Here is a 15,973-nt window from a genome sequence, read left to right as displayed (position 1 = left end):
CTAGGGAAGGAGACTCCAATTAATGAAAAGTTTCAAAGCTTTATTTTATAACCTCAAAGATTATGTCATGAAGACTGTGCTCAAAATCAAATAACAAAGATATATCAACACCACTGGTTGTCCAAAACACGTTTAACCTAATTAGCATAAACACAATTTAACATTTAAGAATAATAATACACATCATTAAAGAAATTACTTGCGCCACAGAAACATATCTCAGATCAGACTATATCAATATTACTAAAGTTCAATTAAGCAGCGTATGCAGATTTGGGTTGGGCATACGATGTCTCTACAGCTAACCAAATTAGAGCATGCATGTGTGCTGATGGGCTAACACATGCGTGTAAAATACAACAGAAGACACAAATAAATTAGAAATAATATATCTAGGGCTGTATGTTATTAACTAGAAAAATAAAAAGAGTGAGTGTCAGCATGCTAGCTTTTATTCTAGAAAAAGAAAAACATGTCAAGGGAAATGGCAATCAACCAGGAGAAATACCACTCCAAGAGACAGCATTCAAGGATTCTTCAACAGCAAAGCACGTAGCTCATCAACAAAGTCCGCTAGAAGCACCATCAGGGAAGTGCAGAGCACGAGCTGCACAGAGAACAGTGGTGGTCAAGAGCCAATGAAAGGGTGCCTAAAATGTACAAAATCCATCCCGATAGTATAGCACACAAATGGCTCTGATTTGCCAGTTCAGGGGCCTCATCCAATCAAAAATCACTAAAACATCAGGTTGCAACAGTCCAGTATTTTCTGAGGATTGGTCTGGGATCATCTCCTCTTTCCATGTGAATCCAAGCAGTCAATTACAATTTACTTTCACTTGTATCAATCCAGTTTTTTTCCCAGGGTGTACAAAGGACTTGCCTCAGACCCATGTGAATCTGTGTTAGTTGAAACAATTTATTTCACTTTATGTCCACAGGCCTAAATGTTCTGGAATCAAGGTCATTTAACTAAAAAATCTCTGCATATTTGAGCAAAGAGCCTATTACTACTTGCAAAGCGTGTCATGAGAACAGAGCCTAGAGGAAAATTTCAAATTGGGGAGAACAATGATTCATGACTTTTACATGACTGCAAATACAAATTCCACATGCCTAGTTATGCTAACAAACGAAATATAAATGTATTAATATATCTGTTAATAGAACACACATAATATGCAAACTTGCAAATTCAGCATAAATAATATATCATAAGATTAAGTAAAACATGTCATTATAAATTGTAAAGCTTTGTTAATGCATCAAATTAACTACAACAGAGAAGTGCATTTATTTTTATGTGGACATCTATTTAAACTCATAAGTCACACATTACACATTATAAATGCTAATTTGTCATGTTACTAACAATTATTCTAGTGACTAAAATATACTTTGAAATTGTTTAAAGCCTTTTAGAACATTGTGAAATCCGGTAGGCACAATGGTGACCACCACATATTAAAACATGAGCACTTGTTAAATACGTGTTAGTGCAGCTTTTCTGTGTTAAGCTGGTAATCATAAAACTTTCTGCTGACATCTGGGTCACTAAAAGCATTACTAAAATTTATGCCCCAACAGTCCTTACTCTGATGGCAATGCTGTCACAAAAGGACTCACTCATTTCAATTAAACAACTGAAATGTTTGTTGTCTTTTTCCAGTGAGGTCTGCTGTAATTCTCGATTTTCTTGACCTTAAAATACAGTCCCAGCTTGCGGGGGTCCTGGGGGCAGGGCAGGGCGGTGCACGCCACGGGTGGGGGGAGAGTAATATTTAACATTTAAAAAAATTAAAAATACAAAAAACTTACCTGAGCTTCTGGGCTGTCAGAATTGGCTCAAAGCACCCAGCCAGGGAGCTCCCAGGCAGGCTGGGAGCACTGTGCGCATGTGTGTTTGGCCGGCCTGGGACGGTCGGACAAACACACATGTGCTCTGAGGGGAGTGCGCAGTGCACTCTGCTCTGCTCATCACCCTCAATGCCCGCCCTTTTCACAAGGAAGGGATAATAAACACAGTTTCCTTGTAAAAGGATATGCAGCAGTTGCAGCTGTAATAATAATAAATGCTTCTCATCATCTCCATTTCTGTCTCTTCCCTCATCTGTCTACTTTTAGCTCTTTTCTCTTTCCACATTGTATAGTTAGTATAATCCAAGTGCAACTAGGCACACAAAGTCACAATCAACACAGGTCTCAAGATCATTCCTACTACTCCCTTTCCCAAGTTTTCAAACCACTTTCCAGTGGTTGAAAAAACATTACCTGTTGCTTCCCATGCACCGATGGCTGTCAGTCCCTTTAGGTAATTGTTAAGATTTGTGATTTAGAGATAAACTTCCTTATCTCCTTACTATTGTCAGGTATGTAGGTGCAGCAGTGCTATACATGCAAAACATTACAGACTCCGTCCTCCTTCCCTAATAATATGTTTAACGCAGGACAATTTTGCAAAGCCATTGATCTCACAGCAACCATCTCCATATCCATTAAAAGCGTAGCTGCAGCAAAATCAATAGACATTTTCTCTACTATGGTTGACAACTTCCTAATCTTGATATTATTCAAGATAACACCAACTGATGGAATTATGGCACCAAATATATCACCTATAATCTCTGCTGTTCTAGCTCCTTCTTAACTCTGGAATTTGGTTTCTCTTTCCAGGCTGGCTGGTCAATATTGTCCACATGATACATTTTTGGAAGTACCTCTCCCAGGTAACATGGACCATGCCAGCCTTTCAGCAGTTTGTAAAAGGCATTTTTCCCACAAATGAAATAGACACCTGGTATGGCGGTGCCTTGTCAATTCAACATAAAAATCTGAACACTTTTTAACAAAAATACATGTCTAAATTCACTAGTACTTACAAAGTGTGTATATGTCTTTGATTTAGGTCTATATATACATAATTTCTCTATGTGTTGCCAATCTAAAGCTAAGTGTCCTTGTGTATCACTGCCTGTAATGTGTGCAGCATCTTTCTGCTAATCCTGCAAAATTACTCCTTTTTCTATTTTGGTTTTCATTGCTTTTCTTCTGTCATCTACTTGACCAATGAACTCCTTTTCTGCTGGTGTAAGAATACTGGTTAAATTGTTCTTGTGTGCGTATGTGGTTCCAAATGTCAGGGTCGGTTCAAAGAAACCTCCCACAACATCAATGTTTTTCGCTTTAGCAAGACTACTCAAATGCTGATGAACAGGCACAAAAAAAACACAAGATCATAGTTAGAATAAAAGTATTGTATATACTCCTAGTTATACAACTGTGTTAGTAACAGATTGCAAGACATTTTATGTGGTAGTGGCAGGCTGCGATAAGTGATTACTTCATGAACTGATGAAGAAATCTGTGTACAAACATAACAGTCATGCACATCCATAGTCTCAATATATTCAATAGCCTGTAATATGCATTAGAAGACAAATCTTCCTTAGAACTGTTAGTGTGTAGCAATCTGTCATCCTCATACAGGGGATCTTGTTCTGCATGTGAATCTCCTAGCATTGGTGTACTTGTGCTCTCAACCTCTTCTTTCACTGGCACACTCACACCAACTGTCTATAAAATGCTCACAATCATACACACCTTTGCTAATCCTACACACACATTCTTGCATTTATTCCTTTTACCTTGTTAGGGTTTCATGGCTTGCCTAGACTCAGACCAAAAATACATTGAATCAAAAATAAAAATAAAAAGTAGAAATGCAAAAGTGACTCTCAATTAAATTACAGTGACTTTTCTTTTTCTTATGTGAGCAAAGCAAAAACCAAAAATCTAAATTTATCTTCTCAAATCGTTGCATTTATTTACACAGTTCTCAATCTTCTAGAAAGTTCATCAAGATTTTTCTTTACTTGCAGATATTCAAAAGTCACATTTAAACCATTATAAGTTCAAATGTCTCTAATAATAAACCATCTGATAATCACTGATTAGCACTTAGAGCAAATAATGTCTTAGTTAATCAAGCAGCAACAAGATTTCAAAGTTCAGTTCCAAAATGTTCAGCTGGATTTGAATTGTTAGCACAAAAGGCAACAAATTCCCTCTCCTAATCATCAGCTACCTAATAAGTCAAATCAGGAGCTGAGTATTTTTGATTGGGCACTCTTTTTCTTTTTGGCCTCCATGCTGCACGACCTTAAATATCACTGTCATTTTGCTCTGATTCTACAGTTACATCAGCAGTAGCAGGAGGCACATTTATCACTGTGTCTGGACTTTTTGCGGGCTACTAGGGCTTCAGCGTTTTCTCAGCTAGCAGAAGTTGACTGACTCTGATTCGACCCTCCTGCACTTTCAATTGCTTTTGTCATGCTCAGACTTTCACCAGACTGTGCATGCTCTGCAATAGCCACTTGTCCAGTCCTCACAGTTTGGCTAACCTACACCTCTTCTCTAATTGTATCCAACCCTAGAAGAAGAGGAACTGTATCATCAAGAGAACTTGGAACTTTTTTTGTGTGGCTCACATGAACCCAGTTTGGTAGACTAGCACACTTCACAGCAGTTGTAGTCAACCAGACAGCCTGAAATGGCCCTTTCCAGCACAGCTCTAATTATAACTTTCTTACATGCTTCTTCACTAGAAACCATTTTTCATGACTCAGGTCATGGCACAGTTCCTATGGTGGCTGAGCAGTTTCTTTTTTAACCTGGTGAGACAAAGAGTCCTTTGCAATAATCCAGCATCAAGTCATCTGTAATGTTCACAAGTGCATTTGCAGGCCCAGCTGACAATCTCATAGCATGCCAAATAATAATTTTATGAGGGAACAATCCTGTCTTTCTTTTAGGTGTGCTGTGCATGCTCATCAGGACAAGAGGCAATGTATCTGGCCATTTCAACATTGTAGATGCACACATTTTTGCCAGTCAGGACTCCGGTGTTCCATTCATTTGCTCGACTAATCCTAAAGCTTCTGGTCTGTAACTGCAATGCAACCTTTGATCAATTTGTAAAACTGCACATAGCCGAATCAAGATATCAATTCCCTCAAAAGCAGCTTCCCGAATGTAAGGCTATCATTCCCGCGAGTTGGGTAAGCCTTGACCCAATGTTAGAATACATACTCAACCACCAAAACATACCTCAATCTATTACACACAGGCATTTAAATGAAATCAAGTTGCATTCTTTTTAAAAGACCTCCTGATCTACCTATGTGGCTCAGCTTAACTAGAGTATGTTTCCTTACATTCATTAGTTCACATGTTAAACATCTGTGACACACTGATTCTGCAACCCATCTGAATCGGGGGTTGTACCATGTTTGTCTGAAAGTTCGGATCATTGCGTCTCTGTCAATATAAGCCTGTCCACGGTAATATCTTGCCATCAGGAACAACAAACTAGTGGGCAACACTGCTTTTCCTTTACTGGAAGCTCAAACATCATCCTCATCTCTTTGAAGACAACCTGCTCTACTCCGACCCCTTTGTTCGCCTTCTGGCACTTCTTTCTGCAATCTTTTGACTTCTTCCAAAGTATCAATTGCTATCATAGAAATTTTTTGATTTGTCTCACTAGTGCTGCTTCCATAGCTCCATTCCTCATATGTGCCCTGGAGAGCACAATAGCATGCCACTTGGTCAGCATAGGCATTGCCTAATGAGATGTAATCATTTGACTTTTGATGTGATGCATATTTAACAATTGCAATTTTCTCAGGTTACTGTAATGCTTTCAACAATTTGTAAACCCTGTCACCATTTCAGATAGGTGCTCCTGAAGAGATCATAAAGCTTCTCTGGGACAATAACTGTCTGAAATGATGAACAACACCAAAACCATTCTGGTTATCAGTACAATAGTCACTTTAAGCTGCTCAGAAGCACAGCATGCTCTAGTAAGAGAAACTAATATGGCTACTTGAGCAGAAAAGGCTCCTGGAAGCCATGAAGCTTCTATCACTCCTTAGACTGTGCAAACTGCATAGCCAGATCTCAGAGTTCCATCATTATCCCTCAAACAGGAGCCATCAACAAAGATGACATAGTCATTGTCATCTAATGGGGAATCCTTCATGTCAGGTCTTGGTTTGGTGCACAGTTTGGTCACATCAAGACAGTCATGCGCTACCTCATTTTCGAAGTCATTCACATTTTCAACAGAAATTAGTAAGAGTGTTTCTGGATTTAAAACATTACACCTTTTAATGTATACATTTGGGGATCCTAAATTAACTTCTTCATAATGGGTCAAGTGAGCATTAGTTAAATAATGGGTCTTGGTTCAGGTCAAAAGTACTTCAACAGAATGAGGCACAAAAACGCTCAAGTATGGCCTGTGACAATGCTTTTGCACTCACTGATAGTGAAACTCACAGCTGACACTGTTTTTAAACAGCCGGGCAATGCAGCAGCTTCAGGATCAAGTGTGGCTGAAAAATATACCTTGGGTCTTTTGGCTCCTCCATTTAATTGTGTCAAAACAGAAAAAGCACAACCATCTCTTTTGCAACAAAACAAAGAAAATCATTTGTTATAATCAGGCATACCCAGAGCTGGGGCTTGGCACAGCTTCCTCTCAGCTCAGAGAAAGCGTTTATGCATATGTCATCAAATGTTACCGGATCTGACACCTCCTTGAGTATCAACTTCAGTAAAGGCTTGGCTAAAGAGAACATTTTTGAATCAACTGGCTGTAGTAGACAACCATTCCCAAAAACCTTCTGACATGTTTCTACTTTACTGGTGGGTTTATCTGCATGATTACTGAAATTCTCTGATGGGACACCTTCCTTGCACCCTTCTCTATGTGGTGACCTAAGTTTTTCACTTCCTTTTGGTAACACTGTAACTTTGCTGGGGAAACCTCATGTCAGTTTTCTCCTAAGTGGTTTATCAGGGTAACTGTATCCCTCCTACAGGCTTCACGTATGTTTCATGCAATGCTCAAATCATCAACATACAGCACACAAACTGAATATAAAGGCTTTTTAAGGGACTACAAATTATTTTTCAAAATGTGATGAAAAACTGATGATGAGTCTGTATACCTTTGACGTACAACACCATGAAAAATCACAACTTCCGAATTTTAAAGTGAATAAAAATGGACTATCATGGAGTGGCATGAAGAAAATCAGTTGACACAAACCAATAACCATAAACCGTTCTGTTTCACAAGGAATTTGGAACAAAATCACTGCAGGATTTGGTACCACAGGACAACATGGAACCACAAACTTGTTGACCTTTCTCAAATCCTAACTATGCTGTATTTTCCATTGGGCTTTGGCAATCCTAAAATAGGGGAATTACATGTGTTTCCCAGGATCTCCTTTACAACACCTTGCTCAATGAAGTTTTCAATTCCAGGAGTTATTCCACGAACTACTTCTGGAGTCATGCTATAAGGCGGTGTCCTTGGAAACACTTCATTTGGTTTAATTGTGATTTTTACTGGCTCAACTCCTCTTATGAATTCTATCTCTTTTCCTGAAAAATCCCAAACGTTTGTGATAACTGTCCTTTGCAACTCCTCGAGTAAATCATTAACTTTCATCACTGGAAACAATGCAGTAAGAGGATACAATTCTTCAATTTTACAGGTCATTTCTTCATCACTATTCGTCTGAGTTGCTTTTCCCTTCTGTGTGCACCTTCTCCTTTCAAGGGCCCAGGGACTGGATTAGGCACCACTTGGCAGGGTAGGAGTCTCAGCAGAGATCCCAGGTGCTGGGAGAGGAAGTCTTTGAATGCTCTGAGACTTCAGAACAGGGGGCAAGGTCAGTCCAAGCCCTTGGAGACACTTCACAAGCAGTAATATACCACAAAGTACAGCCTTTGCTCACTTTCAGGCAGAAGCAACAACTGCATGACAACCCAGCAAAGCACAGCCAGAGGCAAAGAGGCAATACTCCTCCTCCAGCTCTTCAGCTCTTCTCCTTGGCAGAGGTTCCTCTTGAGTCCAGAAGTAATCTAAAAATCTGGGGTTTTGGATCCACTACTTATACCCCTTTCTTCCTTTGAAGTAGGAAAACTTCAAAGGAAAGTCTCTGTTGTTCAAAAGATCCTGCCTTCCCCAGGCCTGGCTCCAGACTCACACCAACTTGGCGGAGACTGCATTGTGTGAGAGCAGGCACAGCACATTCAGGTGTAAGTGTCAGATCATCCCTTCACTCTAGCCTAGATGACCCATCAGGATATGCAAGCTATACCCCAGCTCCCTTTGTGTCACTGTCTAGTAGAGATCCAAAAACAGCCCAACTGTCAGTCTGGCCCAGATAGGGAATACACAGGCAGGAAGAGTGGTTTGAGCAAGAAAATGCACACTTTTAAAAAGTGGCATTTTCAAACTGGCAATCTAAAAACCAGCTTTGCCAAAATATGTATTTTTACATTTTGAGTTTAGAGACTTCAAACTCCCGTTCTGTATATGCTCCCAGATGGAAACTACACTTACAAGATATTTAAAGGCAGCCCCCATGTTAACCTATGAGAGAAATATGCCTTTCAAAAGTGAACACTGAATTTGGCAGTATTTCACTGTCAAGACATGTAAAACACATCACTACATGTCCTACCTTTAACATATACTGCACTCTGCCCATGGGGCTACCTGTGGCCTACCGTAGGGGTGCCTTACTTGTACAATGAGGGAAGGTTTGGGCAGGTCAAACCGGCAGTTTAAAACTGCACATAGACACTGCAGTGGCAGGTCTAAGCCATGTTTACAGGACTACTCATGTGGGTGGCACAATCAGTGCTGCAGGCCCACTTGTAGCATTTGATTTACATGCCCTGGGAACCTCTAGTGTACTTTACTAGGGACTTAATAGTAAAGCAAATATGCCAATCAGGGATAAACCAATCACCAATGCAATTTACACAGACAGCATATGCACTTTAGCACTGGTTAGCAGTGGTGAAGTGCCCAGAGTCCTAAAGCCAACAAAAACAAGTCAGAAAAAATAGGAGGAAGGAGGCAAAAAGTTTGGCCCACAAATCAATACGTATGATTTTGCCTTGTTGGTGGAGAGGCCTAAGTTACACGTGAAATCATCAAAGTTGTCAATCAGTTTCTAGAGACCCCTGCCAGTTCGGGCAATAAGGACACAGTCATCAGAATAGAGTAACATGGGTTGATGCCGCATCCCTATATTTAGGGGGTCTGAGCCAACCATTAAAAAAATCCTCAGGAAACTAAAGAGGAAGGAGGCCAATACACACTCCTGCCTGACCCCCTTCCAAATCACAGAGTACATTCCCCACTGCAGCCATATCTGATCTTTGCTTCCACATCAGTGTGCAGTTGCACCATGAGATGCACTAATTTAGGGTTTGCTCCACAGTTTAGCAACATCTCCCATAGTTTACTCCTGTTGACATTATTAAATGCTGCGTTCAGATCCATGAATGGCATGAATGGCAAATAAAGCCATTCACCCTGCACACTAATGTTTTTTCTCTATCAGCATATGGAGAATTAGACATTGTTCCTGACTGCCCAAACCAGACCTAAATCCATACTGAGCAGATGAAAGTATGCAGTTACCCGTAGCCCAAACATCAAGATGGTCTAAAAGAATTCTACCCATTACTTTGGCAGTAGCATCTATCAGGGATATTGGGCAGTAAAAATGGGAATCATTGCGATCCCCTTTAAAAAAAATTGGCACAATAGTTGCTCTTGACCAAGCAGTGGGGGGAGATGGGGGAGGGTTTGCATACAAGCACTTTTGAATATATTCAGTAAAGTTGGTGCCCATAGTTCTAAATTCCCCTTACAAATATCAACAGGGACCCCGTCAGGCCGGGGGCGTTATTTGATGGTGACCTCTTAATGGCTGAGACTACAACACTAAGATTAATAACTAACTCATTGTTACTTTTTAACCTAGGAAAGTAACAGGAGCATCGTGAAATTCCAGCCCCATCACATTCAAATACCTTAGTGAAATAATCCAAGTGCTCTCTGGGATAGTAATGTCTGTCCCATCATTGGCTTTATGGGCGAAACATTGCAAATTTACCACCTTCCAAAATTTTGAAGAATCCCTTGATGCAGCTGTTGTACCACCTTTTCTCATGCCTCCCTTCTAATTTCAGCTTTCCTCACCTGGGTGGCTGCTTCATATGCCTCTCAGTACTGACCTCAGTCTGATTTCTACGATTCGTTCTCTAAGCCCAAATCAGTTCTCCATGAGCCCGTTTACAAATATTATCAAACAAATGTATTAGGCTTCATGGGCATAGATTTAAAAGTCATAGTTAAAAGTGCCTTGATTGAAGCACAAATATCACTAAAAGTATCCAGCACCCCTGCTGGATCCAAATATATGTCTAAGCATTAGTTACAACTATCCCTTTTTTCCACTATGAATTGGGCTAAACACGCCTCCTGGCCAGCGTCCCACCATTTTCTTAGTACACCCTTGTTTCTGGTGTATTTGATAGGGCAAACCATCCTTTCTCCTTGCGACCTCTCTACCCCAGCATAAATACTAAGGCCCATATTTATACTTTTAAAAAGATTAGCACCGGCTTGCGCCATTCCACAGCACCCGCCGGGTGCCATATTTAAGGAATGGTGCTAAGCTTGGGCTACCGTAAAAAATAATGCCGCTAGCCCAGAGGGGTACGGCATGGGAATGGGAGGTTGTATGTCTGGAAATAATGCAAGGCTGGTTAGCAGCAAAAAAAAGCTGATAACCAGCTTTGCATCATTTCCAGATGCACAACCATCCTGAACATGACTCATGTCTTAAAAAAGACAGGAGTCATGCCCACCGCCCCAGTGGCCAGCACAGAAGACCAGTGTCTCCTGGGCATGGCCATTGCACCGAGTGCCATGCAGGGGGCCCCATGTTAGGGCCCCCAATGGCATTAAAAAATTAAATAAAAAATACTTACCCTACTTACCTGGGATGGGGTCCCCCATCCTGTGGTGTCTCTCTGGTGTGGGTGGGGGTGTTCCTGGGGCTTGGGGTGGGCACCTGTTGGCCCATTCCTTGGTGTTTGACCACAGAAATGGGTCCACAGGTCCCCTACCATCTGGTCTGACCCAGGCATTAAATAATGGTGATATGCAAGCTTAGCTCCATTATTTGGGGCTGCATCCCACCTGTGTATCATTTTTGCACGGGGGAATAAATATGGAGCTATGTGGATAGCGCCATTTTTGGGATAGGAACGCCTGCCTTGCATCTCATTGACGCAAGGTAGGTTCATGCATCCAAAGAAGTGTGCAAACTCCAATATTTTGACACTAGGCGTGTCTAGCATCAAAATATAAATATGGAGTTAAGTTTGCACCTCATTGGCAGAAAAATAATTACGCAAATGCAGCCCAAACAGAGTATAAATATGCCCCTAAGTACCAAAGGATTATGATCACTCAAGGTGCTATCTAAGATCTTAAAGTTAACCACCTTTTTTCCCACTTTCTTTGATATTATAACAAAATCAATTAAGGATCCGTTGTCTCTTCCTACATATGTTGGGCGCTGGATGGCACTCATCGGAACTAAACAAGGAGCAAAATCAAATCATATGAGGCCAAAAGGGTATATAATCTATCCCCACATGAGTTATGAATAAAATGCTAAAAATTGGAGGTCTCAAAGTCTGGGACCCCACACACCTTATCATCCCCAACAGCACAGGGTCAGAGATTAAAATCACCCCCCAGTCTTAATGAAATCCTCAATCAAGGCCATTATCACAGTTCCAAGCTGCATGCAAAAAACTCCACAATGTTAGCATTTATTGAGCTTAAATTATTGTGGTAAAAGGTTACAAGTAATATCAAAGGCAGCCCTCTCATAGACAAAACTATCAACTGGTAGAAGGGAGAATCAATATAGACCTTGACAATTTTAGTCAGGGAAGTACTAATAAGTGTTAAGAAGCCTTGCTGAGGATGGCCTAGCAGGGGTCAAGATCGACAAAAACACATTTATATAAACATCTGTGTCAGCCCATGTTTGTTGCAGGCAGAATATTTGTTGTTGCTCAATTATTGATATCCAATTACTATCATCTCCCTGCCTCTAATACCTGCAATATTCCAAAAAAGGATATTCATATCAGGGACAAATCCTCTACTACCATCAGCATTAAGCTCATCCTTATATATCTCTCTGGCATTTGTATTGACATATCCATCTGCTTCCAAACACTCACTCCCAGCTGCCATCTGTAACAACGAAGAATTATGGTTGCTAGTAGACGTACCATCCAAGCGAATAACCACTCCAGTTTCCCCACGCTCAATGCTATTGCTTTTAACATTTTTATAATGACTCTCTTCTTCCACAAGGAGTCCATCCACCTCCTCCAGTAAGGCATAATAATTCTGAGTCTGTATTTTCAAAGTATTGGTTACTGGGGTCCTACCTGATGGTCTAGGTGAATAAAAATAATCCAAGAGGCTGTATAAATTATCTTGTTGATCACTAACTTGATCCATTATCCAACCGACCAGAGTTGGATCCTGAAAATTGATCACCACACAATCATCCTGCACCCTCTTCCGGATATATCCCAACAAGCGAACCCTTCTTACCCCAATTATACCTCTGATCAGGACATGACTGGGAACACCCACAGGTGCTTTAGACATCCAGTGCACCACCATGTACTTCAATTGATAATCCTGCTCCTTACAAGTTGGTGAGAGGGCAGGTAAATTTTTTAAAATAACAACATAGGGTGTACAAGCTGGAAGGAGCAGTAACACTCAGAGACTACTGTTATTCATACGGGGGGTAATACCTAGATCACACCACCTTGGAAAAACAGGACTCCCTTCCCCTCACTTCTCCCCACCCCACTAAAGGCAGTCTGATTGTGTGCTGACCAGAAATGGCATGGTTCAGTTTCATACTTTTGATTGCAACCTTCCTAGTGACATTAGCTTCCCCCATTTACGATACCATCACAGGTCCTCTTTCACCAGCATCTAAATCACCCATCCACCCCAGAATGTGTAATGCATCAAGTTTCGCATCAGGTTTCACATGTCCCAGGAGCTCTTTCAAACTCTTGTCTATATTCATCAGGGCCAATACAATTGGTTCCAATACTTTAAATAAAACTACCATGAGATCAACAGTGGCCCCTATTGGAGCTCCTACAATAGTGTTAGAGTTGCGTTTGTCCGTAATATGGACATAACCCATCAATTGTTCCGTTTTCCAGGGTCAAGCAACTTATTACTAGATTTTGTGTCAGTATGCACTATACGTGCTGTACGCAGGCCTGCTTTCTTCCTTTTATAGGAGTGGCACTGTCATTAAACACTACATTTTTATCGGCAGACTTAATTTTAGGAGCCAGGATTTCAGTTATAATTACCTCCTCTTCATTGCTCACACAGTAATTTATCTGGGGAAGTGTACAAGCCCTAGTCTCTCTCCCAGGAACCCTATGTGTTATCGCTTGAACCATCAGCGCCTTCTGCAAGAGCACTAACACCATTTACTACTTTAGATGAGACGGGGATTCATTTCTCACAGCCCTAACCCTGAACAGTACATAGGGGCCCATTTAAATGCCAAAACCATTGATGCAAAGATATCTCTAAGATTTCTTTGTGCATTTTTTCAGCCCCCCTAACAGAGGGACGCCCCCTTCCATACATTATGCCTGGCGTAGGCAAAAAGTGGTGCAAGGGGTTACAAAGTGGCACAATGCATGCATTGCGCCACTTTGTAAATAACGCGTGGCATTTTTGGCCATCTAACGCCACATTAGTGTAAAAAATTATGCTAATGTGTCGTTAGATGGTGCTAGGCTTTTAAAAATCTGAGCCTATTTGTTTTGCACCGCCAGCCTTGAATGTAATTTACTAATAAATTGCTAAACGTAATACACACTTACTTAAGGGAAAAGCTTTGTAAATTACCTCCTAGATTAAGCATAGCTTTCTCCTGAAAACATACGAGTGCACTTAACTAAAATGTCTCAACTATTCAAAACTTTTTGATTTCCTAATAATTTACTCAAAAAAACATGGCAGGCTTTGTCTTTCACAAACTCTCATTATCCAACCAGTATTTAAAAACTGGAATAGGTAAATACTTTTCAAAAATTCAAAGTGAAAAAATGTGGTTGAGACCATTTATTATTCTACCCAGAAAATTCTTCCAAAACCTACATTCTTGCATCAGATGAAGGAAGAGCAGTTTGAATGTTTTGTGTGACCTTGGATGATTATTTGAGAGCAATGTTTACAAAGTCTTGGTTGTCCATGACTCATATTTATTTTCATGATAGTTTGGAAAGTGACATGCTGTAGTAATTTTCTGTTTCCCATGTAATGACCTGTGTGAAATACTTATCTTATGTTCCAGATGCCTTTATTCAAGTTTCCGGAGGTATTGAAATACTCAAATTTGTCTGGTCAAAGCATTTCAGGAAACTCATTTGCCGAATCATTAGCTGCAATGAACATGATGTTATGCGGTCCATCTGCCAACAATGCAGCTCAAGTGAGGAGTACACCAGTTAACAGCCCTGAAAGTAACACCACCTCTGGCACTTCAAGCAATATCACTGGTATGTTCACTTAATACATAATTTCCAGTTTGTTTGGAGTCTTCCATATGAATTCAAACAGTATATAGCGTGTACACTTAAAATGCTATAAATGAATCACATTTCCGCTACTGTGCATTGCTATCCTTTGGCCGTGGGGTAATGTTGGGGATGTCTAAATTTACATTATTCATGAGGAGAAATTGAAGTCACCGAATAAAGTGCCCAGAGTGGGATTGATGCAAATGCATTTTGCCTATCTCTAATTCTCCTGCCTAACGAGGCGAATCACAGCAGAATCACAGTGAGTTTGATACTAGAACTTTGGTGTTGTTGAACACTGAAAACTCAAAACCTGTTAGCACTGAAAATTGTAATAAAACTCCTTTCAGAACCCCCTTCAGTTGACCTCAGGGCAGGGAGAGGTTATTATTAGACCCTAGCGTGGTGGTTTGGGCCTTTTACTCCTGCTGTCCTGGGCCCAGCCTGCTATTGAGCTCTCTGAAACTGGGCCAAGTACTTCTTCTTAAACACTTGATTTTCTGCGGTAGTGATGTGCAGGCAATCTAAGGGGCATATTTACAAGCCCCTTGCGTCACCTTAGCTTCACCATAGTATACGTTTTTGATGCTAAGGTGGTGCTAAGGTGTTTTTTTCTGCTGCGTCATATTTCCAAAGTGTTGCAGTGCTTGCATTGCGCCACTTTATAAACCCTTGAGCAACATTATGCCTGCTCCAGGCATAATATATGCAAGGGAGGGCCGAAAAAATGGCGCAGTGAGATTTACAACATTTCACCACATCATTTCTTCCATTATTTTTAACACCTGCTCATAGAAGGCGTTAAAATGATGCACCTGTTATCTTCAATGGGCCTCCCTGTGCTTTGCTGCACTAGCGTCAACATTTTTTGATGCCAGTGTAGCAATGCACCACAATAGCATAAAAAAATGGTGCCTCTATTGTGCTAACGACCACCAAGGTGCACTGTACTGTATTGTAAATACAGCGCAACCATGGTGTTGTTAGGTGCCAGTAGGGGGGTGCAAGAAAAGTGATACATCATCTATGGTGCACCACTTTCTTGTCCCTAAGCTTCCTGTGGGGGTTAGAGTGTCAATGTAGGCATAAAAATTTGACTCAACATGCCCTCCAGCAATCCCAATAAATATGACTCTCCCATAGGTGCAACGACCTCTACTCTAAGCTTCTGTTCACAAAGTTTGTAGGAATTGCCTGCAAGTCTTTTACACAGTCTCATGTGCGACATATTGTGCCTTAGTCCCCAAGTCTTAATAAGCCCAGAGTTAATGTGTCTTTCCCAGGGGGTAGCAAAAATGTAACAGTCCCTCTTTAGCTTCCAGCACATGGTGCAGTGACTTCAGTGCTGAATGGAAGTGCTGTGGCCTGGTACCCTCAGCAATCCAATTACCTTCTCTGGCGGTGAAGGACCCATTCAGCAAGAATT

General features: G+C 40.8%; 1 protein-coding gene across 3 annotated transcripts in view; it reads left to right on the top strand.

The window, feature by feature from the left end:
* Window positions 1-15,973, top strand: part of LOC138299526 (phospholipid-transporting ATPase ABCA1-like) — a 2,649,159-nt gene that overhangs the window by 520,506 nt on the left and 2,112,680 nt on the right. For all 3 annotated transcript variants that reach the window (XM_069237840.1, XM_069237822.1, XM_069237830.1), the window contains exon 9: window positions 14,322-14,526. In XM_069237840.1, the coding sequence (XP_069093941.1) occupies window positions 14,322-14,526 (205 nt within the window). The remainder of the gene's footprint in view (window positions 1-14,321; window positions 14,527-15,973) is intronic.

Source organism: Pleurodeles waltl, chromosome 1_2 (genome assembly GCF_031143425.1).
Source record: "Pleurodeles waltl isolate 20211129_DDA chromosome 1_2, aPleWal1.hap1.20221129, whole genome shotgun sequence".
Classification (NCBI taxonomy): domain Eukaryota; kingdom Metazoa; phylum Chordata; class Amphibia; order Caudata; family Salamandridae; genus Pleurodeles; species Pleurodeles waltl.
Note: the sequence above shows the minus strand (reverse complement) of the source record. Positions and strands in the feature narration are given on the sequence as shown.